Below are 27,726 nucleotides of genomic sequence, written 5' to 3'. Positions count from 1 at the left end.
ATGAATGATTTCAGGCTCTCAGGATCAAGCTGTCTTGTAATTAAGAAATAGCCTTTGAGATAGACGAAGACCTTAAAAAGATTTGAAAAGTCTGCATTTAGTTTTCATTTAGCGCAGGTAGTAGCTGGCTTAGTTAATTCAAGAACTGCTCTGCTTTTCAATGTTAAGCTAACTAATGAAGATTGGAATGTTGAAAAGAAACTGCGAAGACATTTTCTCCTGTACTTTTTTGTTTTTAAAGGTTGATAAAAATCTTTATACCCCAAATCTGAGTTTTATTTTGATGAAACATACTATTTTCTACTGGAAGCAAATGACCTCAAGGATTAACAAAGGAAGCATAAACTATAGGGTTTATGGCTACCAAAGAATTGACTGTAGTCTAAATGCAAATGATATTGGAGCTTTAACAGTATTATTACTTCTATTAGGGTCGCTGTTGTTTTTGCTAATGCTCTGCTTGCAAAGTTTAAGTAATAACCATAATCCCATTTTCCCCAGAAGTCTTGTAATTAACTATACTATTACAGAATATCAGACTTTTCAGGAATATACATGTTATGTTTTAGTTGAAATCTCTGTTCCAAGGTGTTTTGGAACAACTATCCAGGTATAATTAAGTGCATTCTTGGTTAGAACTACTGATTTCTCACAGTTAATCTTATTTAATACATTGAGGGCTCTATAATCCTAGGAACTATGCTCATTCTAGGCTTCTTATACCCTAAAGAAAACTAGTACCTTAACCTAAAATTTATCTGCTTTACAGTGTTGCTTATATCTTCACTTTAGACTGGAGATTAGTAGGCTGTATGTGTGTGTGTGCACACGTGCATGTGTGTGTTGACGGGGTGATAGGTTTTGGGTGGAGGGGCCTTCAATCTGCTGTAGTCCCCTGCTGGTTTGGAGCTGGAGTGGGATGATATATTTGGCTGAAGAGATGTTATGTACGCTATAGGGTGGGCAGGCTTAGTTGCCCTTTATGAAGGTAGGCCTGGGTGATTGTAGCAACAAAAGTTCTAGATCATTTCTCGGACTTCTGTACCTCATTGTTGGCCCTTGGAAAGTCTGAAAACTTTTTGATAGGAACAGCCATATCATAGCTGTTACATTGGGTGGGCACACAGGGTATGCATGTTCAGACCTTTTGGAGTGCCATTACAAGGAAATGGCTGAGGAATTGGTATCTTCCTTTGCCGTGATTGCGTTATTATTTCTGCAAAAATTAGAAGTCTCAGTATCGTTGTACTAAAGGCTGGTTAGCCACTTAGCCACCTCATTCTGGATAGCTTTTAGGATCTTCAAAATTGTGAATGATATGTCTAAACTATAAACATCAGTGGTGTGGGTTTGTGTGTGTGTGAGAGAGAGAAAGGGAGGGAGGGAGAAAATTGCTACCGTAGGACTGCCATCTATAGAGAGCACACATTGCTCTGCTAAGCTTTAACATTCACTTTTTTCAGTCAAGAGGATCTTGAAGCTGACATTGGCTGTTGGTGAGAAATCATTTGTTCTTGATTTTCTTCCTTAAAGGATCCAGCATTTGGAGTCAAACATGAAGCTCCTTCCTCTCCAATCTCTGGGCAACCATGTGGAGATGATCAAAATGCTTCACCTTCAAAACTTTCAAAGGAAGAGTTAATACAGAGTATGGATCGTGTAGATCGAGAAATTGCAAAAGTAGAACAGCAGATCCTTAAACTGAAAAAGAAACAAGTAAGTGTTTGATTTTACTGCTTAATACATTCTCAGAATGTATGTTTGTCTCCCTAAACAAGAGAATGTTGAACTTTCTGTATTTTTAACTTTACGTAAAGGAAATCATGCCTTGTGTGTTCTGTGACTTGCTTATTTTTGCTGTTAGTTTCCTCAGTTTCATCCATTCATTTTCTTGTGGTATTGTCTAGTTTTATGATTCCAGATAGCAAAACTTATTTGTCTATTCTGTGTTGGCTCTTACTGGATGTGTTGTTTCTAGTTTCTTGCTGTTCCACACATGGTGCTACGTTTTTGGTTCACGTGTAGACAGATTTTCTAGGGCGTGTGCCCAGGAATGGCGTTCCGTGGCCTGAGCATGTGCACGTGTTCACATGTGCTCGATGAGACCACATCTGCTGAGATGGCAGCACCATTTATACCCCCACTGGCAGTGTGTTCACGTTCCAGTTTGTGCACGTTCTTGCCTTCACGTGGATGTGAAATAGTTTTAATTTGTATTTCTCTGATGAGGAATGAGACAGAGCTTGTTTTCATTTGTTTATGGGTTGTGTGCCTTATGTGGATGGTTACTTTGTCATTTTCTTATGTTTAGTGTTTCCTGAAGCCTCTTGTCAGGTATGTGTATAGCACGTGTCTTCTAATTTGTGGCTCATCATTTCACTTTCTGGGGGGCTGGGGGGGAGGGTTTTTTTTTTGAGATTAAGAAAGTGTACAGTTAAAGTGTATACTTTAGTGTACACTTTTAAAGTGTACAGTTCAGTGTATAGTTTTAAAGTGTACGGTTCAGTGGCTTTTATGTATTCATAAAATTGTGCAACTGTCATCATTATATATTTCCAGAACATTTTTATCACTTCAGAAAGGAACCGCATATCTTTTAGCAGCTACTCTATTTCCCTCTCCCCCCAGCCCCTGGCAACTATAAACCTCTTCTCTCTATGTGTGGATTTGCCTATTCTGGACATTTTAGATAAATATAGAATCATAATATGTGACATTTTGACTCCTTTTATTTAGCATGTTTTCAAGAGTCATCCATGCTGTATCTTGTATCAGCACAAAATTCCCATTGCATGGATATACTATGTTTTGTGTATCCGTTCATTAGTTGATGGCATTTAGGTTGTGTTCACTTTGGGTTGTTATGAATAGTGCTGCTAGGACACACTAGTTTTTGTGTGGACATTTTTTTTGGTTCTCTTGGATATATACTAGAAGTAGAATTGGCAGGGTCACGTGACAAATCTCTGTTTAAAGTTTTGAGGAACTGCCAAACTGTTTTCCAAAGTGGCTGTGTCATTTTAAATTCCCACCAGCCGTGTATGAGGGAGGGTTTCACCTTCTCTACTTCCTTGTCAACATTTGTTGTTGGTTTTTTTAAAAATAGCTATCCTAGTACATGTGAAGTGGTATCTCATTGTGGTTTTGATTTTCATTTTCTTAGTAACCAGTGATGAACACCTCTTTATGTGCTTGTTGGCCATTTGCATATTTTCTTTAGAGAAATGTTCGTTCAGATCCTTTGCCCAGTTCTTTTTTAGCTGGGTTGTCTTTTTATTGTTGAGTTGTAAGAGTTCTATATATTCTGCATACTCAGATGTATGATTTGCAAACATTTTCTCTCATTCTGTGAGTTGTCTTTTTACTTTCCTGATAGTATTCGTTGATGTACAAAACCGTTATTTCCTCTATTTGATTCATTCAAATATTTATTTGAGCATCTAGGGAGATACAAAAGTGATTAAAACATGGTCAAAGAGGTAAATCAAATGAATAAGTAATAGAAGGCAAAGTATAAGATTCACTGAATCACAGCAGTCAAACGAAAGTGCTGTAGGAAATCGAGAGTGAGATTGCTTCTAGCCTGGAGAGGGGTGTGGGTGGCTGGAAAGTCAGGAACGGGGATTGAGATTAAAATAGAAGACTTTGTCTGGATTGCTAATGAGACTCAGTTTGAACTCTCCTTTGTATTTGTCTCTCCTTTTCCTCTCTCCCTGTCTTAATTTACCAGGACTGTTCATTGTGCTTTTTCCTAGACTTGCCTGCATTTTTACTTTAATGTCTTATACCGAGCTAGGTCCTTTTGGTGTTTTAGGAGGTTTTTTTTCTTTTTCTTTTTTTTCCCTCTTTTTTTGGGAAAGATTCTTGACTTTTTTGCTCTTGGTATTTGATGGTTTTGAGTCTTCCATTATGGTTTGATTTTATGCCTTTTTGGCTGGAGTATCATATAGATTTCTTTGCTGGAGCTTTTTCTTCAGCTTCCTCTTCGCCTTCATCAGCAAGTTTTGCTAGTTTTCTGTGGAACCTTGCTACCACTTCCAGATATACTTAGGGGTTTCACATCCTCCTCTTCTTCATCTTCTTACTCTGCATCTTCTAAGTGCTGTCCACTAATAAGTACAAGCCCTGAACTACTTTTAGACCACAGGTAGTATTGTTTCAGAGCCCCCCAGGGAAGCCATTGGCTGTACAGACGTTATCAACCTTGCCAGGGCTGCTTTGCTTAGGCTGCGTCTGCTTCAAGAGTGTGCACTTCATCCTTTGCACCAGCCCCGAAACTGACCCTTCCTAAAGATAACCACTCATTTTCAACATTCTCCACTTTGAAGTGATAATCTTTGTTGGTCTTCGGTTGACAACTAAAAGATAGTTCTGGGGCCCCAGGGGCACACACTTAGGTGGGAGAGAAGGTGGACGGAGATAAGTGACTTCCTTTCAGAGGACAGCTGAGCAGGACAGAGTCATACCGGGGCAGAAAGTTTTTAATTGTGATGAAGTCCAGTTTATTTTTTCTTTCATCACTTGTGCTTTTGGTGTCATATCTAAGAACCTTAATCCAAGTTGCATAATCCAAGGTCACAAAGATTTATACCTATCTTTTCTTCTCGGAGCTTTGTAGTTTTAGCTCTTACATTTAGGTCAGTATTTTTGGTGAACAGAATTTCTGTAGATTTTATATGAGACTACCATAGGACCATTAAAAAGTTTACTTATATTGTCTTTTAAAAAGTTTTATAGTTTTCTCATCAAATTATTCTTTTTTAAAAAATTTATTTTTATTTATTTATTTTTGGCTGTGTTGGGTCTTTGTTGCTGTGCATGGGCTTTCTCTAGTTGTGGTGAGCAGGGGCTACTCTTGGTTTTCGGTGTGCGGGCTTCTCATTGCAGTGGCTTCTCTTGTTGCGCAGCATGGGCTCTAGGCACGTGGGCTTCAGTAGTTGTGGCGCGTGGGCTCAGTAGTTGTGGCGCGTGGGCTCAGTAGTTGTGGCTCGCAGGCTCTAGAGCGCAGGCTCAGTAGTTGTGGTGCATGGGCTTAGTTGTTCCACGCATGTGGGATCTTCCTGGACCAGGGCTCAAACCCGTGTCCCCTGCATTGGCAGGCGGTTCTTAACCACTGCACCACCAGGGAAGCCTTCATCACATTATTCTTAATCTACCAGAAATTGAATTTTTGTGTCTGCCTCAAGGTAGGGGTCAATATTCATTTTTTTCCCTGTATCAATAATTTAAAAGTTCATCCTTTTCCAACTGTTCTACGCTTTTAGCTCTATTATAATTCAGGTTTGCATCTGTATATGGACTGATTTCTGGGCTTTGTGGTCTTTGTGGTATTGATGCAGAAATATAATAGATATCCTTCTGATTACTAGAGCTTTATTCTTTTTTTTTCCAGTGAGGCAAACCCCAATTCTATGGGCATGATTTAGCTTTTTTAAAGTTTTTTACCATCTCATATAACTTTTAGAATCATATTTTTCAGTTTTCCAAAATATCTTTCTGTAATTTTCATTGGAATCATATATAATACAGAAATCAATTCGGGGATGATGGTATCTTTATGTTAATGAGCCTTCCAGTTCGTGGCTATGGTATATCTGTCTATTTAGGAGGGCTTTCATGTTTTATTACTTTCTTTTATATGCCTTGTGTTAGATTCAGCTCTAGGGACTATATTTTTGATGCTATTGTTAATAATATATTTTCAAAAATTATATTTCTTCTTACTGTTGCAGTTTTTTTTCACATGCTAGAATAACTTTTTTTTTTTTTAAATTGAAGTATAGTTGATTTACAATGTTGCATTAGTTTCAGGTGTACAGCAAAGGGATTCATATATATATGGTCTTTTTCAGATTCTTTTCCATTATAGGTTATTACAAGATATTGAATATAGTTCCCTGTGCTATACAGTAGCTCCTTGTTGTTTATCTGCAGTCTTTTTTTTTTAAATATATGCCAGCAACCTCCCTAAATTATCCTTGTAATGTTAATTACTTATTTGTAGATTTTTTTGGGTTTTCTATGTAGGTAATGGTCATATCAACAGTAAAAAAAAAAAAAAAAAAAAAAAAGACAGTTGTTTCTTTCTTTCCAGTTCTTAAACCTTTTCCTTACTTTTCAGTTGCCTTATTGCTCTGCTTAAGACTGCAGTGCAACATTGGGACTTCCTTGGCAGTCCAGTGGTTAAGACTTCGCCTTCTAGTGCAGCGGGTGCGGGTTTGATCCCTGGTCCGGGAGCTAAGATCCCACATGCCTCTGCAGCCAAAAAACTAAAACATAAAACAGAAGCAATATTGTAACAAAATTCAATAAAGACTTTAAAAATGGTCCACATCAAAAAAAACTTAAAAAAAAAAGCCCTGCAGTGCAACATTGAAAGTGGTTATTCTTGTTCTTTTCTGCTTTTTCAGGAATGCCTTTTACTTTTTACTACCACTGGTTATGATGTCAGTATTATAGACATCCTTCCTCAGATTGGGAAATTCCCATCTGGTCCAGTGTGCTGAGAATTTAATCATGAGGGACATTGAAGTTCACCAGATGCTTTTTCTGCATAAGTTTGTTGATCTTATTATTCTCCTTTAAAATATATTAATAGGATGAATGACATCAGTTATTTTCTAGTGTTAAATCACCGGTGGATTTCTACGTTTAACCTAACTTAGTCATGATGTATTATCTATTTTTAATAAATTGCTGGACTTGACTTACCAGTATTTATTTTGGGATTTTTGTATCTTATTTGTGAGATAGATAAGCCTGTCATTTTCTTTTCTTATACTGTTCTTGTCTGGTTTGGTAACAGATCATGCTAATGTCATAACCTTTCTAAACTCTGAAATAGTTGAAGATTGTAATTATTTGGTAAAATCAGCTGGATCTAGTCGGTATTTTTTGTGTAAAAAGTATTTTAAAATTAGTGATTCAATTTAAAAACATTCACTTCTATTTCTTCTGGAGATAGTTTTTTCCCTCATTTGGGGGAATATAGTTGTATCTTCTGTATCATCAGTTTCTGCTTCTTATTTCCTCTTTGGTTTTATTCTACTCTTTTATAATTTGTCAACATTAACTTTTTAGCTTTTTCTTCCCCCTTCTCCCTGTGCACTACTTTAACTTCATTCAGCAAGTTTTAATTTATAATGCATTTTATTATCCCTCCTGGTTTCTTTTTCAACTCCTATATTAATAAAAATGTTCTTTTAAATTTCTTATATATAATGTTTTCTTGACTATTTTTGGTTATTTGATTTCTAACTTTATTGTGGCCAGAGAGTATGGTCTCTAATACCCAGTCTTTTGAAATAATTGGTTCTTGAATTTTGGCCTAGATGATGATCGATTTCATAAAAATACTCTGGGCATACTTGAGAAGAGTATGTATTCTCTACTTTTAAAAATCATCCATATCTTCTCTCGTTTTTGTCTGTAACTTATCAATTACCACTATGATTTTTTTCCTAGTAGTTCTCAATTTTTAAAAAATTGCGGTAAAAAAATTGACATGCAACGTTATATTAGTTTCAGGTGTATAACATAATGATTTTATATTTGAATGTATTGCAAAAAGATCTCCACAATAAGGCTAGTTAACCATCAATCACTACATATAGTTACAGAAGTTTTTTTCTTGTGATGAGAACTTTTAAGATCTACTCTCTTAGCAACTTTCAAATATACAGTACAGTGTTGTTAACCATAGTTACCAAGCTGTACTTTACATCTCCATGACTTATTTATTTTATAATTGGAAGTTTGTACCTTTTGATTCTATTCACCCATTTGGTCCATCTCCCCCCTGCCCCTGCCACCACCAGTCTGTTCTTTGCATCTACCAGCTCCTGTTTCTTCCCCTCCCCTCCTTCCTTCTTTCCCCTCTTTCCTTCCTTTCTTTTCTTTTCTTTCTTTCTCTCCTTCCTTTCCTTCCTTTCTTCCTTTCTTTCTTTCCTAACTTCCTTTACTTCTTTCCTTCCCTTCCTGTCTTTCTTTCAAGATTCCACACATAAGTGAGATCCACCTGTATTTGTCTTTCTCCATCTGACTTTACTTAAAATAATGCCCTCAGGGTCCATCCATGTTGTTGCAAAAGATGAGATTCCATTCTTTTTTTATGGGTAAATAATAGTCCATTGTGTATATATACCACATCTTCTTTATCCATTCACCTATTGGTGGACACTGAGGTTGTTCCCATGTCTTGGCTATTGTGAATAGTGCTGCAGTGGGGCCCGCTAGTACCAGCATCTACGCAGTGGGGGAGCTCCCAAGAGTGGCTGCTGCCAGTGTCTTGTGTCCCAAGGGTGAGCAGTGGCCGGGTCCACCCCCTGCCCCTGCAAACCACCCCCCCGCCTCTCTGGGAGACTCTCCAAGACCAGCAGGTTCATATTAATATGGAAACATGGGCCCCTGATTTTATTGATGCTTCTCTTCATCTCTTCTGTCATGAAAGGGAAACTAAACACAAAATATGCCCCAGGAAAATATGTCCAAGCCTAAATTCAGATGCATGCTAGGATTCCAAGATTTCTGCCTTTCAGCCCAGCTCTTGAAGAAATTTATACAGTGGCAGATCCAAGATTTCTCTGTAGAAGAGACTCAGAAATAGTGATGTGTTTGCAAGGAAGAGCTGGAGCTAAACTGTCTTTTAGGCAAACTTTATTTGTCTAAAACTAGGCTTGTTTGGAGTGAGCTGCCAAATCTGCTAGTGAATTCACATTCCCCTGGGAAGCCTGCTTTTTGGAAGGTCTTCAAGAAGTATTGAACTTTCAAAAAAGTCTGAGAACTATAATTGACCCTATATGTGAAGGCTTGTGAACTAAACTGGGTTCTGACAATGTGGACAGCAACCTCCCAGTTACCGCTTTCCATTCTCAAGTGGCGCTGCTTCAGCTCTTGTAAAATCCTCAAATTCCTACCTTAATGGCCAGGAGGAAATCAAACTGTGGAACTAGTCTGCACCTCCGAAGCCCCAGCAACCCCAAACTCTGTTATCCTCCCTTTCATTTCCCATTTTGACCCCTTTTAATGATGAACCCCCCACCAAAAAAAAACTGCTGCAGTGAACATGGGGGTGCTTATATCTTCTTGTTTATGTTTTTTTTCTTTGGATAAATACCCAGAAGTGGAATTGCTGGATCATATGGGAGTTCTGTTTTAATTTTTTGAGGAACTGTTTCTGTAGTGGCTGCACCAATTTACATTCCCAGCAACAGTGCACAAGAGATCCCTTTTCTCCACATCCTTGCCAATGCTTTGTTTACCATAAAGTCTGCTTCGCCTGATATTGATGTAGTTAGATCAGCATTCTTTTGGTTGATATAGGTTAGTGTATCTTTTTCTTTCCCTTTACTTTCTGTGCTTGTATTTTAGGTATATCTCTTATATAAGTATATATACCTGGGTTTTGTTTTTTATTGAGTCTGACAAACTGTCTTTCCACAGGGTAATTTAGTTCTTTTAAATTGACGATGATGTTCCCTGGTGGTGCAGGGGTTAAGAATCCGCCTACCAATACAGGGGACATAGGTTCGAGCCCTGGTCCGGGAAGATCCCACATGCCACGGAGCAACTAAGCCCATGCACCACATCTACTGAGCCTGCGCTCTAGAGCCCGCGAGCCACAACTACTGAGCCCACACTCTGCACCTACTGAAGCCCAGGAGCCTAGAGCCCACGCTCCACAACGAGAGAAGCCACCACAATGAGAAGCCCACACACTGCAACGAAGAGTAGCCCTCCCTCACCGCAACTAGAGAAAGCCCACATGCAGCCAAAAATAAATAAATAAATAAATTTATTAAAAAAAGAAAAAAAATTGACAATGATGATTGGTAATATCTCAATTATTTTAAAACAATTTTATGCTTTCTATTTGTCTTTTTTTTTTGGCCTCACCGTGTGGCATGTGGGCTCTTAGTTCCCTGACCAGGTAATGAACCCATGCCCCTGGCAGTGGAAGCACAGAGTCTTAACCACTGGACCGCCAGGGAAGTCCCTGTCCTGTCTTTTTTATGCTGATATTGATGTTCTTGTTTGTTTTTTCCAATCCTTATTTTGGATTGATTGTCTTATTCCATCTTCTCCTGCTCCACCAGTTTGGATTTTATACATTATTTCTTTGTTTATGGTTCCCCAGAAATTTTAACAGTCTGTTTAACTCGAAGCCTAAAACTAAGTAGTATCTTAACCATCTTCTTGAGTATAGGAGGGCATAGAATTTCTTGATTTCTTTCTTTCCTCCCGACTTTTATGCTATTGTTGTCATATATTTTAGTTCTTTCTTATTTTTTTTAAAACTGCCAAAGACATTATTATTTTATATGGTCAGTCTTCATTTCGGTTCACCCACATATGTCATCTTATTTGCCCATCATTCCTTCTTGCAACACAGATCTTCTTCCATTTGTGAGAATGTGCTTCCTCTTGAAGAACGTCCTTTAGAATTTCCTTTAGTGAGGATCTGTTAGCTGGAGAGTTCAGTGTTTGGTTTTTATAACTTAACTGTTGTCTTTTACTTATGCCTGTTATTGAAAGGTATCTTTGTTTGGAATGTGGTTATTTCCTCAGTTTTCCCTGCATGCTGTCTTTTTCCTTTCATTGCGAAGAGATCAGCCCTTAGTCTAATTTGTGTTCTTTTGTGGAGAGTTTGAATTTTCTCTCTGACTACTTTCAGTAACTTTTTCTTTGAGTGCTGTTGTTTTTACTGTGATTTCTTTAGGAGTAGGTTTTTTTAATCTTTCCAGGTTGAGACTCACTTGACTTCCTGAATATGTTAGAGTTTTTCATGAGTTCTGGAAAATTCCTTAGCCATCATCTTTTTTACAAAACCTTTTCCTACAGTTTCTTTATCATCTTTTGAAAGTCCTGTTAGATGTAATATTTTATCACTCTGTCTTCTATGTCTCTTAATTGCTTTTCTTTCCCATTTTTTTCCTTCTTCAGGCTTCATTGTGTGCAGTATCTTCATTTCTGTCATATCTGCTGTCAAGTGTATTTTCAATTTCAATTATTATGTTTTTATTTTAAACATTTATTTATTTATTTGGCTGCACTGGGTCTTAGTGTGGCATGTGGGATCTTTTAGTTGCAGCATGCATGTGGATCTAGTTCCCTGAGCAGGAATCGAACCCACGCCCGCTGCATTGGGAACATTGGAGTCTTACCCACTGGACCACCAAGGAAGTCCCTCAATAATTATGTTTTTAGTGCTGGAATTTTTATTTGGCTCATTTAAAAAATCTGCTTGGTCATTTTAAAAATATCCCCCCTTGCCTTTTTTTTAATATGTTGAGCCCTCTTTTATTTATTAAATCATATTAGGTTTATTGACAATTCTTTTAAGTCTTAGTGGGTCTTATTCTTCTGGGTTGGTCATATTTTTACTTTTCTTTAGTTTCTTCATGTATAAAATAGTAATAATACTAATAACACCAACTGAATCATGAGATTGTTGTATGAGTTGAGATAATTAATGTATTAATATAATGTGTCACATAGTGAATGCTCAATAACATGTAACCCATTAAAATAATTAAAAATAATGAGACATAGTGTATGACTTATGAGATATACAGGAGCTATAAATTTTATTGAAGAATATAAAAGACAACTTGAGTAAATACAGCAGAACAGAAACACAGTATTAATAATGTGAGCTCATGTTAATTCACATTTTATACAATTTCAATAAATATTCTAGGGCGTCCCTGGTGGCGCAGTGGTTGAGAGTCCGCCTGCCGATGCAGGGGACATGGGTTCGTGCCCCGGTCCGGGAAGATCCCACATGCCCTGGAGCGGCTGGGCCCGTGAGCCATGGCCGCTGAGCCTGCGCGTCCAGAGCCTGTGCTCCGCAACGGGAGAGGCCACAACAGTGAGAGGCCCACGTACTGCCAAAAAAAACCAAAACAAACAAACAAACAAAAATAAATAAATAAATATTCTAACTAAATTTATTTTTAAAGTTTGCCAAAATTATCATAAAGTTAATGTAAAAGAATAGGTGAGGAAAGTTTGTTTGTTTTGTTTTGTTTTTAGACTTTCTGTTACTGTGGTTTTGTCCCAGGAATACTTAGCTACTAAGAACAAAATGTGATTTCCTGAAACTTGTTTATTTCTTTCTCTGCACCTACTTAACGGGGATTCTAAAAGAAGGCCCTCTGAGCAAAGGAATAAAAGGGCATGGTTGAAGAACTCATTCCCATTAAAATGATCTCAGAATTCCAGATATCTTTTGCTCACACAGATAGCAGGTTGCAAGAGTACTTTCTGTTCCAAAGTGGAAGTGGTCCTCAAAGCTTCTCTCTTGGAGGATTTTTATCCTTTCATTTGGGTGCGGTCTGACTTAAATGACTAGGAACCTTGACTATCAGTCTTACTTGGTAGTATAGGTGATTTTTTTTTCTGCTAGGCCTTTGGTAGACTTAACCATCTTTACCTAATGTCTTTTTTATCATCTCATTCAGTGAACTTATATCCATGTGGCTATTTGTTGAGCATTTACTAGGTATCAGGCACTAGTTAGGTGATGGAAGACAAAAAGCGGTGAACCTAGCTGAGTCAGCCCTTACTTCAGTAATAATTGTAGGTAATAGTTACTGACTGTTTATAGTTGTGCTTGACATATATTGCGTCATTTAATCCTCTCAGAAAGCTATGTGGTAGGTAGGATTAATATCCCTACTTTACATGTGAGGGGTTTGTATACTTGCTCAAGTTTGAGGTAAGGACCAGAAGGGGTCCTAGGATCAAGCCACTTGCAAAAGGTGACCCTAAGGCTGAATCCTGGGCAGAGTAATTCAGATAGGCTCCTGGTGTGTGCAGTCACACACCAGCACACACCAGCAGTCCATATTCTTTTGGTTTTCCCAGGGCCTCTTTGATATAGAGTATAAAGTTTGGCAGGGGAGTAGGGTAGAGGATGGTGCTGTGCTGACTTAAGGATTAACCCTTAAACATTCTACCATACTCTCCCTGCCAGACATTAACACATACTGTGTATCTATAACACAGAAAAGCATTATTACAGTGCCACAAAAGGTCACTGTGATAGAGGTAGATGGGGTACCTTCATATGTTTAGATTCTCTTACTATTTTGCTTTAAATTTATCAGAATTAAAATATAAAAGGATTTTTCAAATGATGACTTATGTTGTTTAGTTATTAGTCAAAATAAATCTGATTGGGTTCGTTAGAGCCTTTGGGTCCATTAGGCCCTAGTAGATTAAGTGATTACCCTATAGAATCAGCAAAGCATTGCTCAGAAGCATGTGTTATCTCTGGTGATTAATTACTAGTGGGGCTGATGTGCAGCAGATGCCTGACTCTTCCTTTCTGGGTCTCTTAGCAACAGCTCGAAGAAGAAGCTGCTAAACCTCCAGAGCCTGAGAAGCCTGTGTCCCCTCCTCCCGTGGAGCAGAAACACCGCAGTATTGTCCAAATTATTTACGATGAAAATCGGGTAAGTTCATGCCATTCCTGATGGCACAGGCCTTTAAAACCACTGGACTATGCCTTTTCCAGTCATCTGTGTATTCTGTGGTAATATTAATTGTATTAAACCTGCTTTCTGTTATAATTTTTAATGTTCTTAAACTTTGACTGAAGCTTGGTGTTTTTTCTTTATGTACTGAAGTTGATAGTTGAGTCTTAAATTATTTAATATTTCATTTGCATTTTATATGGTATAATACTATTTTGTGACAGTATAATTTTATCAGCTGAGTCTCTCTCCTGTTATATAAATAGTGGTAAGCAAGTGTGTAGCACATAATACAGCCATTCTGTAGTTTTTCACTTTATAAGCAACATTTAATGCCAAATACACTATTCTAGTAGAGATGGTCATTGGACGTGGAAACGACTTGTATTATCTGCTTCAGAACTGATAGCTGGGCTGTACTTTGAATTTTAGTTACAAAGTATGAGGCCATTGACCTTTAGGTCAACTTTCTTTTTTAGGTTTGTTAAAATAATTTCTTCTTCCATACTCATAATTAAAAGTGTCCACAGATTTAGGAAAGCCAGGCCTCAATTCTATGAATAATTTTGTGATGCTGAAATTAGTTTTTGGCCAGAATCCAGCCCAGGAACTAGCAGTTAAAGGGAAACTGATTTCACCTTAATCTGAAGAAAACCTTTCAACAGAGCTGCTTAGCACTGGGCTTCCAGAAGCCCCCAGTTCAAGAAAGAATTATATGCTTTAAGTACTATGGTAGAGAATTGGCTTGTCAGCTTAAGGTGATCATAAGGTAGAAGTTGGGGATTGTCATTTCAGTTCATTTGCCTTGTAGTGAGTGGAGTCTTACACAGGCATCCTGTAGCAAGGTTATCCCAGATCCTAAAGGAAATTGACCTTAAGAAAAGGAGCTGTGAGATAGTCATTAAATACACTTTTATAGGAATGATCTTGGACCCAGGTGTATGTGTGTGTGTAGATAGATAACCGAAAGTCATCAGGTACACAATACTTAAGGAATTTTAAGTCACTGAGACGTAGAAATATGGACAATTATTACTAGTTCCTTGACTGGGTTCAAAATTAGTCCAATTTATTGGGCAGAACAACCTACGTGAAGATGAGTCCAGTGAGGGTGAAGGGCAGTCGGTGGAAGGAGTGATGAGGACCCCTCAGGGCATGCCTGGAGGGCAGTGACACTGGGGTCCTTGCAGGGATGTGGCCCAAGGTCAACAGGTGCTCCCTTGTTTAAGAGAAGCAAGGTACATGGATTTTATATGAAATCTCCTGCTTTTAAAAAAACACACTGGAGAACAAGAAAGTACTTCTGAGGGCTGATAGGCTTCATGGCCAGTTTGTGACTTCAGGGGTAAAGTAAATAGGGATTAGAGCTGATAATAATGGAAAAGGATCTTATAAAATAAAATATTGACTTCTTTCTTAGTATGAGTTAACTTTTCAAATACATTGAATTCAGTGATATTTATTAATTGATTGAATTTCTTAATTAGCCTTCTCTTACAGGCCTAATAAACAGTTCCAGTGTTAGTGAATTCTGCAGTTGCCTGACTAGGATGTGAGGACTGAAAACTATTGAACAAGATCTGATAGAGAATTCAGTTTGTGTTAATTTATATATATGTATTTTTTTTCATTAGCTAGTGTAGTAAATGTTCCTTGATGTCCATCAGCAGAAACGAAAGCTCCTTTTAGACCTCTTCTTGCCATTTTAGCATTTACAATTCAGTTTGTTACACATTCTGTGAAGAATAGAAGAACCAAACTTGAAATCTGTCTTAATATTAGACTTGTAATGAGGATTGTTTTTAACTCAGTAATCGTAGCAATCATCTTTCAAAAAATAGGTTCTTTTTGTATCCCCTGCTGCTAGTCATCTGCCTTGGTGGTGCTTGTGCAGTAGACCCTGGATGGTAGCAGAAGCCCCCGAGAGGCGTGATGGGAGCAGGCCAGCTTTCTCACCACTGATCCTTGCCTGGGTCTTCCTCCTCACCGTGCTGCCTTTTGTTAGACCTTCACTGCCTCTGTAGCTTTTTGTCATGAATGACCTTACCTGTTTTGACACTGAGGGCACAGAGCGATGGGAGGCAACAAGAGTACATCTCCCTCTTGTTCCTTGTTTGACAGTGGCAGATACTGGTTGGCAATCAAGCCAAATGTGGCCCAAGAGATAGGGGCCCTTATCTCATATGAGGCATCTTTTATTTAGAAAGTTAGTGCAAGGCAGAAAACTACCTCAAACTGACTGTTAGTTTTAAAATTGGCTTCCTGGGAGAAAAATTGCCTTGTATCACATTTAAACTTGAGGCTAGGATTCATTTAGTCTCCAAACAGACTCTTCTCCTGGACTGCTTTTTTTTTTTTTTTTTTTTTTTTTTGGCGGTACGCGGGCCTCTCACTGCTGTGGCCTCTCCCGTTGCGGAGCACGGGCTCTGGACGCGCAGGCTCTGCGGCCATGGCTCACGGGCCCAGCCACTCCGCGGCATGTGGGATCCTCCCGGACCGGGGCATGAACCCGTGTCCCCTGCATCGGCAGGCGGACTCTCAACCACTGTGCCACCAGGGAAGCCCTGGACTGTTTTCAATTTGCTGTTACCCTTCCCAGTTGTAGGTTCCAAAAATATTTGTAAGTGCTCTAATTTCAGCATTGTAATACGTATAGAAAAGAGGGGGTGTGCAGTGAAGCTTTCAGGAACATGTTTATATTTTGATTGAATGATTTGCAAGTTAACGTGGCACCAGAAGAAAGAAAGTGATTGACAGTGGAGAATGTACTTAGTGCCAACAACCTCTGGTCACCACGGCCATTGTCCTGGGAACTATCGATTTCTCTCTCTTTGCCACTCTGCAGACTTGGTTAATCAATGAAGAGCCTCAGTCCTGCCTCCTGGATATAGGTCTGGTCAATTGCTTCTCTCTTCCTCCTTTGCCAGTTGCTTGATTGGAGCCCTCACCTCTCATAGATGCTGAGTTTCCTTCCTTCAGTCTTTTTTTTCTTTCTAATCCATCCTTCATATTTGAGCCCCCTGACGTGGTTCTCCAAATAAAACCTTTTGATGATTTCCCCCTTTCTACAGAGTAGCCCAACCTTTTCATCAGTGCTTACATGCCTGCCTGGGTGGCCCGTGGCCCAATACTCCTTTCTTAGCCATACCCTACCAGAACAGGTGTGAATGTTCCCTTGATGTTAGTAATTTACCCCGTGATGTTGCCTCTGCCGTCAGGCATCCCCGTGGCTTGCCTTTCTTGTCTGTTGAGTGCACTCGACTTCAGGACCCAGCTCAAGTCTCATTTTCTCTATGAAGCCTTTCAAGACTCGTTATCTTCTTACACCAGGAAGGATATCTTATTCATTGTTTCCTTAGTGTCTCGCAGGTGCCTGGCACATAGAACATAGTCAACATATGTTTGAGGCATTAATTACTTCTATCTATACACTTAGAATAAAATTATATTATGTAAATGTGAAGGTTTTAAATTAATTCTGCCAAACGATAGGTTAATCTGCTCTTAGCAGTTAAGCCAACATGAAGTCAAATATGTAATAAAATTTTGCAAAACTTAAATCTTGGGATATGCAGGCACCTTAAATATTAGCCTTTAAAATTAGCCCTGAAGAGGTAAGTGCCTTTACGTAATAGGATACCAGTAAATATTTGTCGTGATACGATTTCCCCCTTGTCTCTCAGTATTCTCTGTTACAGCCTCACTTAGCCTGCCTGTTCTTGGCATAGACTCTATGTAACGTGGAGTGCCTCAAGAAAGCAGGTTTAAACATTGGAGAGTGTAGGTCGTCTTGAGAGAATCAGCTGTAGGTGCTAGATATTCCAAATTTATCATCTGTGATTATGCTGTTTGTGTGTTATTTAACATATACCTTAAAGCTAATAAATTTTCTGTTAATTACATTTTGGCTTTTTGAGATTAAAACATTGTTCTCAACTGCAGACTGTTTTGATTGTTGTAACTTGGGGGAGCGGTGGAGTGCTGCTGGCATCTAGTGGGTAGAGGCCGGGGTACTGCTGAATAGCCTGCAGTGCACAGAACAGCCCCCATGACAAAGAAATGTCTGGCCCAAATGTTAAGAATACCAAGGTCGACAAATCGACTTAAAACTATCTACAGAAATAGCATTAGCTATGCAAGTTCAGTGGGTTTTTTTTAATAGTTTTGTATATGATATTTTTGATATGTTTATTTCTCATCTTAATAACATTTTAAATTTCTTGGAGTTTGGAAAGTGCGTTACAGTACTTTGAGCTTCCTTTGCTAATTAAACATAGTCCTTTTCACATAATATATGCTAAATAAATATTTGAACTATTGTAATTGATAAATGAAAAGGATAATGTTTATTTTAAGGGAACATCTTTCTCTACACTTGGGGATACTGATTAATTCCATTCCCATTTGTGTGTTGCATCAGAAGCCCTGGAGAGTTTCCCAGCCACAGTGCGTGGACGTGGGAGTCTCTGCAGCGGGCAGTGAGCCCTTGTTGTTACTAGTGAGCATGTGCTGGGGCAAGAGAGAGATCTGAGAACCCCCGACACATTTGCTGGATGTCAAATTCCAGCTTAAACAGCTTTAGTATTGAACTTTGTTATATTTCATTTGTCTATTAAAGGTAGATTTCTGTTAGATAGATAGCACTTTGGTCTAGATGATTTTACTTTTCTTTTTTTTTTTTTTTTTTTTGCGGTACGTGGGCCTCTCACTGTTGTGGCCTCTCCCGTTGCGGAGCACAGGCTCCGGACGCGCAGGCTCAGCGGCCATGGCTCACAGACCCAGCCGCTCCGCAGCATGTGGGATCTTCCCGGACCGGGGCACGAACCTGTGTCCCCTGTATCGGCAGGCGGACTCTCAACCACTGCGCCACCAGGGAAGCCCTGATTTTACTTTTGAAAAACATGTAAAAGTATATAATTCAACATTTATTTATTACTGAATACTTAGAGTAATTCAAACTGGTTGTTTTCTCTATTATTACTAAGGTTTTCTTATAATTGGAAAATATGCTCATTATAAGCTTTTCTTCAAAGAGATCAATTTGGCTTACCATAGTAAACATTGGCAACTTTAATGAAAATTTAAAAGCATAAAATACCATAAAGACATTGAGTTGAAGTATTAAAAATGTTTGAAGGATTCATTTCTAATAGTGAATCTCTGTTCCCTCTCCCTGGAATCTTAATATCTGTTTGTTTTTAAGAATTTACCAATTCTTTAGGTTTTGCTTTCAATACAAATGTTCAGATTTGACTGAATTTCGTGAGGGAGTTATGAAAATAAAATTAGAGAGTATTTCAGGCTATCATATGAAAGAAGAATATTTGGAAATAAGGATAAGTTTGACTGTAGATTAGTATTTAAGTAAATATTATTAAATTGGAAGTGATTTTGCATTTAGGTAATATAATTTTTAATTATACAATATAATAATGTTTTTATCTAGAAAAAAGCAGAAGAAGCTCATAAAATATTTGAAGGTCTTGGCCCAAAAGTTGAACTGGTAAGTAAGAAATTTCTTTTTTCATGTCTAGTGCTCTTTTTATAGCAGTTTTTCTTGGGATAAAATGGAATACAGTCACTTACTTTGGGATGAGAGTGATGTAGCTGGGCAGTAAGGGTGATAAGCTTGAAATAATGTGCACGAACTTGGTTACCTTTGCAGAAGCATTTTCCTGATTGTGTTTTTGCCTGAGCAGCCATTTAATCACTTGGTTAGAAGGAGAAAGAAGTAAGAACAGAAATAGAAAGCTCTTTGAATCATACTGTTAGGGTAATATTGGTGTTTAATCCTCCTTTGCCTTTGAAATTAAAAAAATCTATGAATAAATTTATTATGGGATACAGTGGATTTATGAACTTTCTTAGAGCAGTGGCATTGTTAGGAGATGGGGTGGACAGAGTTATTCAGGGAACCTGAGTCTGGAGGTTTTGGTAGGGCGTCTGTTGTGTAGACCCAGTAGTAGTGTACCTCGGCTTCCATTGAGATAGAAATTGTGTCTTTGTCTCTTCATAGACATATGATGTACACCATTTTGTATATAAATGTTTGATTTATTTTATAGCCACTCTATAACCAGCCATCAGATACCAAGGTGTACCATGAGAACATCAAGACGTAAGTATTGATCATCTTTGGAGTTCTTCAGTTAAAGACTGTATATTCTATAAAGAGATCATTTTTATGTTATCTGCTGACATAGTATTATAATATAGTGTAGGTGTGTTATAATACAGTGTAGGTGTGTTTTAGATTTGTGTAATTTGCTGTCGTTTTACTATATGTTATCTTCCTCTGGCTTCTTGGGGGTTGGGGTAACAGCTTTGAGTTTCCGAGGCCAAAAAATGAAATAAATTATTGCATAAAACTAGCTGGTTTTATAATCTGCTAGTAAAAAAGGTGGATACTTAACATTGAAATGGCTTACCTTGAGGCTTGAATTTTTTGCCTCCTGTTTTGTCTTTTTTTCAGTGGAGTACCTGCAAGGCGCATGATGAAGTAAGATAATGAAGCTTTTTCATTTAAGACTAGTGATGACACCGTCCCCCACCAAGCCACATCTGCCATTGCAAAGTAGAAGTGCCACGGATCATTTTATCATTATTCAAAATCCTATTCTAGGGAAATCCCTTCCATGACTCTTGCTAATGACGGTATTTGTAGACCCTTCTGCCATTTCATGTCCTGGTGCCTTGGAAGCGCTCAGCCACCTCATGTGGGTGAGGAGACTGCTCCAGGTTGTAGTTTGCTTAGCCTTGCTCATCCCAGACACCAGGCCTTTATGGATGCACATTTTGGAATGAGAAAATAAGCGAAAAGAAAACCTAATTTACTGATCTGATTGAAGTAAGAGAGGAAGCTAGATAGGTATCTTTTTTTTTATTATCATATTTTAAGAGAATTTTAGATGAATTATTCTTAGTTTGTAACAAAAATGTGATATTTCTACTTTATATGTTTTATTAAGTATAACCAGAACATTATACTTATTTACTAGTACCGTTACTAATGAGCACATTGCTATTTATATATATATATATATCTTTTTTTTTTCTTTTAAAAAATTTTCTTACTGAGAGTATGTGCAATAGTTGACTACTTTGCAGAACTGGTGGCAAATATAATTTGCATGGTAGTATGCATGACAAAAATTGAAATTTGAATAATTTTAACTTTTGTTAAGTAAGTGGTTTATAATAAAAGTCATATACTTAGAATTTTTCTGTGAGATGCTGCTATGGGCTTGACAGCCCTTAGAAGTAGGTTAGGCAAAACTCATATAAAATATACCTTGTTTTGGAACTGTTTCGCTGTTTTAACATTTTTACAAAGGAGAATAGCAGATAAAATCTAGTTGGCTACTTTTAATGATTATTTTTCCCGCAAAGCTTCCGTTATGTTTGTGTTCTGTCTCTTCCCTGATTCTAGCTGCAGAGCAGCCCTGATTTATTTCATATTAGCTACGTTGCCTACGACAGTGCTTATCACACTGTCCTGCGATGGGGTTCTTCATTTAAATTCTTAGGAAACATTTTAAGTTATATTTATTGATTGTCATTTGCTTTTGAGTAGCACATAATCACAATGAGAGCAAACTGAATATATGGTAACGCTCCTGCTGTACGTCACCTTGTGAAATACCGTTCGCTCAGCTGCATGCGTCTGTATGGATCGTTCAGTAGCTATTTTGTCATCACCGTCATTTGCTTTGTATGAAATAGCAAACGTTCCTTTTAATAATTCTCTTCATCTCTTGGCTACTTTTCCATATAGCCAGCTCCTGACTGTCCATGCTTATTTGAGTGGAGCCAGTGTCAGTGTTAGTCCTGAGTGGCAGATAATCCAAAAAATTACTTCTACTTGCCTTGGCTTTGTATTTATATTTGAATAATCAGCTTGAAGTCCTTTCTGGAAGTAGGTGGGCTATAAATATTTACATATGAGCCTGCATGTCATTGTTTTTGAAGGTTGCAGTGCTTCCAATTTGAAAAGTGAAACTATTACACTAAATTATAAGGGAAGTCTTCCTGTCCTGTCACGTTGGCCTCCGTGGCGTCTTAGAGTGTATTGTGTTGTTTCTGTGTAAAGAAGAAGCCGCCTCTGTGTTGGTGCACTCTCACAGGGAGGGCAGCACATACCTGAGGGAGGAGATAACTTCACAAGCTACGCCTTCTCTTACTCCCCCCTCCCTCCAGGAGTGTGCCAAGGTGTTTATCTCATGAGGGTTCTTAAGGAGAATCAGTAACTGTGTAATCAGAACTTGAAAATAATATTTGCCTTACAATTGAATGTAATAACTAAAGATGAACTATTTGTATTAAAGACTTACTATAGAATGGGAGGAATTTTAGTCAGTTCTAATTATTGCAGGAGTCTTATTTTGCAGGGTGAAAAAAATTAGGGTTAACTTTGATTACATCATATATTCTTAAGTGATCTTCGCTTGTTTTTCAGTGTCTCTGAAAACAAAAAAGTGAATGCATTATTGTACTTTTTCTTAATGTCATACAACCATATTTTTCTCTTCTAGAAACCAGGTGATGAGGAAAAAACTCATTTTATTTTTTAAAAGAAGAAATCATGCAAGAAAACAAAGGGTGAGGTCCTATCCTTGTTAACTGAAATTTGTGCAACTTTCCCGTCCGCGCTTCTTCAGGCATTCGCTTTCCCATTGTAGTGAGAACGGTTCTTGATCACACATGAGAACAGGTGCTGATTTAGACAGTAACTATAGATGTGACGTGAATATAAATCTAATTCTAGCAACATTTTGATGTCATAAATCACATTTAATATCATTATCAAATTAATTTCTTTGGTCATCTGTGTATAACATTTTCATCTAGCCAAAATAAAGAAAATGGTGAGTAGTTAAAAAAAAATATGAAAGAGAAATAGGATGATCTACATTTAGTCCCTTAACCCTCAAACAAATGTGGGTAAGTTATGGTCATGCTGATAAGACACCACTGTTCTTTCTTATTAGAAACTGAGTCAGCTAAAGTTCAGCTTTTTCAAATTCACATCGTTTTTCATATTTATTATATGACTTGCAGTCTAAAAATTTTGTGGTTATAATCTTCATGGAAATTAAGTTACAGAAAATACAATGCCAGTATTCTTATTTTTATAGTGTGTTCCTACTAATTTTAGACAGACTATTAATTCATTTAAATTGTTTTTTAGTGAATAAATGATGTTCTTTGATTCACATCAGAAATGAACTTTGTACCTTGTATTTAAGGACATGACAGTTTAATGAATTGTAAGGGTCAACAGCTTTTATTTGGTATATAACTTCTAATGTTCTAATTTGCCAGTCTAGTCCTTCAGATACTTTCTTAAATTACTGGTCTTGAATCTTTTTTTTTTTTTTTGCCAAGAGCATACACATATAAATAAGAAATTAGCTAAAGTATTTTTTTCTATCTGATAATTTTGTTGTAATTATGGTGTAATTGCTAAATTTGCTATCTGGAGACACAAACACAGAAGCATGGACTTTGTTTTCATACTTCACAGGGTATTTAGTTATGAATTTGATATGTTCATTGATTTGCTTAATAAATACTTATGGACTATTTCCTTTGTCCCATGTATTATTCTACAAAGGGAACGGGCAGCCACGTGGTTTTAGCCCTTAGGGAGCCTAAGGAGTAAGGGGGTAGATGAGGCTGCAGGCGATTACAGTGTTGTGGTCTTACGATGGCACAGGATGTACAGATGACCATGAGAGCGTGTAAGGGGACAGCTGGCGCAGATATGAATCATGAGGGGTGTTGCACAGGAAAACCAGTCCTCTGCAGACTTTCACAAGCAGTGGGAGCAGCTCACGGGAAGTCTGGGAAGTGGAGGGAGTGCGGCAGGTTGGAGAGGGCTGGGCTTGGACTGAGCTGGGAGGGTGGCGAGGAGTGAGGCTGGGCAGGGAAGCCAGGGCCGGGTCGTGCACAGATCCTGAGGGCGGCTTTTAAGTGTTTGAGCTGAGGAAGTGAAATGTTGAGCTCTGTGTTTTAAGAAGTTGCATCTGGTTATGCCATTCAGGGTGCGTGGGAGTCATTTAGGAAGGAGGCCGTTGCTTGAATCCAGATGAGACCGAGGGGGCGGCCTAGAGCTGAGCGCAGGTGGAGGCCCAGGAGTAGACCCAGGAGTAGACAGGCTATGAGGAGACGGGCATGGGGAAGGCAGTGCTTTCCCCTCGCAGCCGCTTCCTGGAGCTGACCGTGTGGCAGGCCCTTTCGTTGTCTCACACCCATGGTCTGGGGCTTGTAGTGCACGGTTCTTTTTTTCTTCTTCTCTGTTTGAAAAATGAGATCATACATTATTCTTTTCTCTAAAAGCATTCGTTCTCGATTTCATGTAGTTTACTGCATTTCTTTTTATCATAAAGTACATCCAATTTCTGCCTTTTCCAGACTGTCAAAAAATGTTCATTATATGGCATTATTTGTAGTAAGAAAAAACTGCAAGTAACCAAAACGTCCAGCAGTAGAGGGATGGTTTAAGTGTGAGTGTTTTCTCTGACATATTGGAAGGATAACAACAAAATGTTAATCCACTTGCCTCTGGGATTATGAACTATTTACATGTTTCTATTTCTCATTTTCCATTTTTTTTGACAGTGAAGATGTAATTGTTATCAGAGTGGCTCATCATTTAGTTTGTTAATTTGTATAGTCTTAATATTAACTAAAAAATCCAGCCACAATAGGCTCTATGTGTTGATCTTTCCTAGAAAACAGCTCCCTTTCTTTCTCTTCTTTCAGATCAAGGACAGCTTTTCACTCACAGTTGAGTCATAGGCCACATGTACTTCTGACTTAGCCTTAAGAAGTAACCTTTACTTTAAAGTATTAGGTTTGTCAGAATCACAGAGTTTAGTTTAATTATTAATTTGCTACGGGTATTTAATAGGAGCAAAAAATCTGCCAACGTTATGATCAGCTCATGGAGGCATGGGAGAAAAAAGTGGACAGAATAGAAAATAATCCTCGGAGGAAAGCTAAAGAAAGCAAAACAAGGGAGTATTATGAAAAACAGTTTCCAGAAATTCGAAAACAAAGAGAACAGCAAGAACGGTTTCAGCGGTAAGTGGTTTGATGTTTAATGGCTATGCTGTTTTCCTTTGAATCATACTTTTGATCCTTCACAATATTTATTGTTACCTGAATCTAATCATTAAGAAAGTTCATAAAGAACTTTTATTATGTTTTTCCTCTTTTTTTTTCCAATGGAAGTATAGTTGATTTACAGTGTTGTGTTAATTTCTGCTCTATAGCAAAGTGATTCAGTTATACATATATATATACATTCTTTTTAATATTCTTTTCCACTATGGTTTATCACAGGATATTGAATACAGTTCCCTGTGCTATACAGTAGGGCCTTGTTTATCTATGCTATATATAATAGTTTGCATCTGCTAATCCCAAACTCCCAATCCATCCCTCCCCTGCCCCTTGGCAACCACAAGTCTGTTCTCTGTGTCTGTGAGTCTAAGAACTTTTATTTTGAATATAAAACTTCATTATCAGCTAACAATGTTTATGCCTTAGTGAATTTAATATTAATTTTTTATATTTAATCATGCTGTTGAATCTAAATTTAAGTGAATATTTTGAAATTAATTCTTCAGTTCTTGAAAACGCTCATTCCTTTGGAAATGACAGTAAGAATAGACTTGCATGTCTCACAGTTCTTCGTCACCTCCCAACATGATCAAAACTCTTAAATTGATTGCTAATTGAGAAATCCTTTGTTATTGGTATGTAGTTTCTGATTTCTTTTTACTTTTAGAGAACAAGTACTTTTGCAAAGGTAGAAGCTTTATTTTTCTTCTCCACTGTCTCATGAAAGCCCCGTTAATCACAATTAAGTTTCTGTCAGGGATAATGATTGTGTTTTTTCCCCATCCCTTTAAAAATGTTTTGTGTATTTTTCTAAGTCTGCTATCCTGTTCTCTGGAAGGCAGACAAAGGACTGCTCTTTGAGATGAAAATGACACCAATAACTGTAGTTTTCCAGAAGTTTCACATAAACAGTTCTGCCATGGGAACTTAGACATGTAACCTTTAAAAAGAAATCTTAGCATTTAAATTGTTACTAATTTTATAGATAAATGGCTTAAACATATTGCTTAAAAGTAGTTTCTCAATAGCATTTTAGGTTTCTTCTCTGACTTCTAGTTCATTAAAAAGTCCCATTCAGAAAAGAAATCGATATAAAAGTAATCTAACTGATATGTCTTCTTTATAAAAGGCCTTTAAATATATCTAAAATTTCTCCCTCATATTTAGAGTTGGGCAGAGGGGAGCTGGTCTTTCAGCCACCATTGCTAGGAGTGAACATGAGATTTCTGAAATTATTGATGGGCTCTCTGAACAGGAGGTAAGACAGTTAATTGATTTAATTCAAGTTAATTGATTAATTATTCAGGCATTTTAGCCTCATACCCCATAAACTAAGGGTTTATTTGTATATAACTGAGGGAACACTTATGGCGTCTGAATTGTTCCAAAGTTTGTGGCCAACCATCGAAGGTTTTAAACAAGGCTGCCCTATGATCATATTGCCATTTTTACAAAGACGGCTTTGGCAGCAGGGAGGCCTGGAAAGAGGTGAGGAGGCTGTTATGATAAAAATAAGGACTTGAGTCAGGGCGACAGTGGTAGAAATGTGTAGGAATGGCCTGGTGGAGAGATTTGTAGAAGGCAGAGTGGACAGGACAAGTATGGGATGAGAAAGAAGAGCAGGTTAGAGGACTGAGCTGCTGGTGCCGTTTCCTAAAAGAACAAAGGAGCATGCACTTTGCAGGTGTTTGTATGTTGGCTTGTGGACCTGAGGTTCAGGGGGATGTCCAGAGTGTAATCTCTAGCCAGCTGAGATCTGATCTGATACTAATAAATCGGTTCTGAGTAAGAATAAATTTCTGTTCCTAACAGTGAATCTTCGTAGCTGTTTTCAAACTGTCTCTGAAGGTCGGTCCAAATATTGAGTTTTGCTAGTTTTGGTTTTATAATATGGCTTTTAAAAAACCTCATCTCTAAATTCTGAAAGTCATGCTTATTTGAACATTGTGGTCCTCTTAAGTAATGAAGACAATTGTTATATTGCTATACATTCCAGAATTTGTGGCCGTAATCTCTGCAGTGATGACTAACTCTGTGTGAAATTTCTTTGCTCACTTTTTGACTGATTCTTTAAGGGGGGCATCTGTAAACAGCCAAAACTAGTATCAGGTGAGGTGATTTCAAGCTAATGTGTCTGTCCCAAACCACACTTTGGTGTTCAGACTGACTGAGAGTACCCATAAAATTAGAACCTTTGTAAGGACTTTACTCTAAGGCAATGTCCGCTTCTAGGAGAAGAGTTTCAGGAAAAGAACCTATCCTTGTATTGAGGTCAGTACTTATACTTTTTGGTAAAAATTTTCTCATGGAAGTTTGTGCTTATAAACTTACTGAATTAAACTGTGGGAAAAATAAATTGTATAACTGTAACCAAGTTTTAGTTGAAATTCTAAGGCTAATAGTCTTAAATTTGCAATGGAAAGATTATGTAAGATTAGCAAGAAGTGTTTAATACTTAAGTAAGTTTAGTTAATTTAAAATCAATGACCTTAAGATTTCGGTTCCTGTCTGCTTATTTTTCTATTTTATTATTCTTTAAAATTATGTTAAGACTTTTTTAAATTGAGGCAATATTAATGTTAGTAAGTGCTTCATAAGATCATTACTTCAGTGACCTGACATTACTGTGTGTCCTTTAGGTCTAAGATTCATTATTTGAAGTATCAGCTTCCTTTAAGGAAAGAACTCTTCTCAAATTGTAGTAGTGGATTATAAAAAAATAATACCTGTACTCTCTGCCTCTGTTATTCATGCAATGAGTATTTATTAGATAATATGTATAATTACGTTAGATGTTATGGTACCACTGCTGTTGTCATTAAAGTACATACGTGGTGTTTCACTGTCTATTAAGACAGTTGGTCTGTGGCCCTATTTAAGTTTTATTCTCTGTAAGTTGCATTTTTTTCTTTTTTCTTTTTTTTCAGAATAATGAGAAACAAATGCGACAGCTCTCTGTGATCCCACCTATGATGTTTGATGCAGAGCAGAGAAGGGTCAAGTTCATTAACATGAATGGGCTTATGGAGGACCCTATGAAGGTTTATAAAGATAGGCAGTTCATGAATGTTTGGACTGACCATGAGAAGGAGATCTTTAAGGACAAGTAATTTAAATTTTA

The 27,726-nt window shown here is 37.7% G+C and overlaps 1 protein-coding gene across 5 annotated transcripts in view; it reads left to right on the top strand.

The window, feature by feature from the left end:
• NCOR1 (nuclear receptor corepressor 1) overlaps window positions 1–27,726 on the top strand; it is a gene marked incomplete at both ends in the record, with an annotated part of 123,703 nt that overhangs the window by 18,503 nt on the left and 77,474 nt on the right. For 4 of the 5 annotated variants that reach the window (XM_079725400.1, XM_079725399.1, XM_079725402.1 and 1 more), the window contains 8 exons: window positions 1,534–1,716; window positions 13,344–13,457; window positions 18,925–18,981; window positions 19,544–19,596; window positions 22,010–22,076; window positions 24,391–24,563; window positions 25,773–25,863; window positions 27,533–27,711. In XM_079725400.1, the coding sequence (XP_079581526.1) occupies window positions 1,534–1,716; window positions 13,344–13,457; window positions 18,925–18,981; window positions 19,544–19,596; window positions 22,010–22,076; window positions 24,391–24,563; window positions 25,773–25,863; window positions 27,533–27,711 (917 nt within the window). Of the gene's footprint in view, window positions 1–1,533; window positions 1,717–13,343; window positions 13,458–18,924; window positions 18,982–19,543; window positions 19,597–19,950; window positions 19,982–22,009; window positions 22,077–24,390; window positions 24,564–25,772; window positions 25,864–27,532; window positions 27,712–27,726 lie in introns of those variants that run through there. The other variant, XM_079725403.1, reaches the window with a different exon arrangement.

This window comes from Hyperoodon ampullatus, assembly GCF_949752795.1.
Source record: "Hyperoodon ampullatus genome assembly, chromosome: 19".
Taxonomy (NCBI): domain Eukaryota; kingdom Metazoa; phylum Chordata; class Mammalia; order Artiodactyla; family Ziphiidae; genus Hyperoodon; species Hyperoodon ampullatus.
This window is presented reverse-complemented; position numbering and strand designations above follow the sequence as displayed.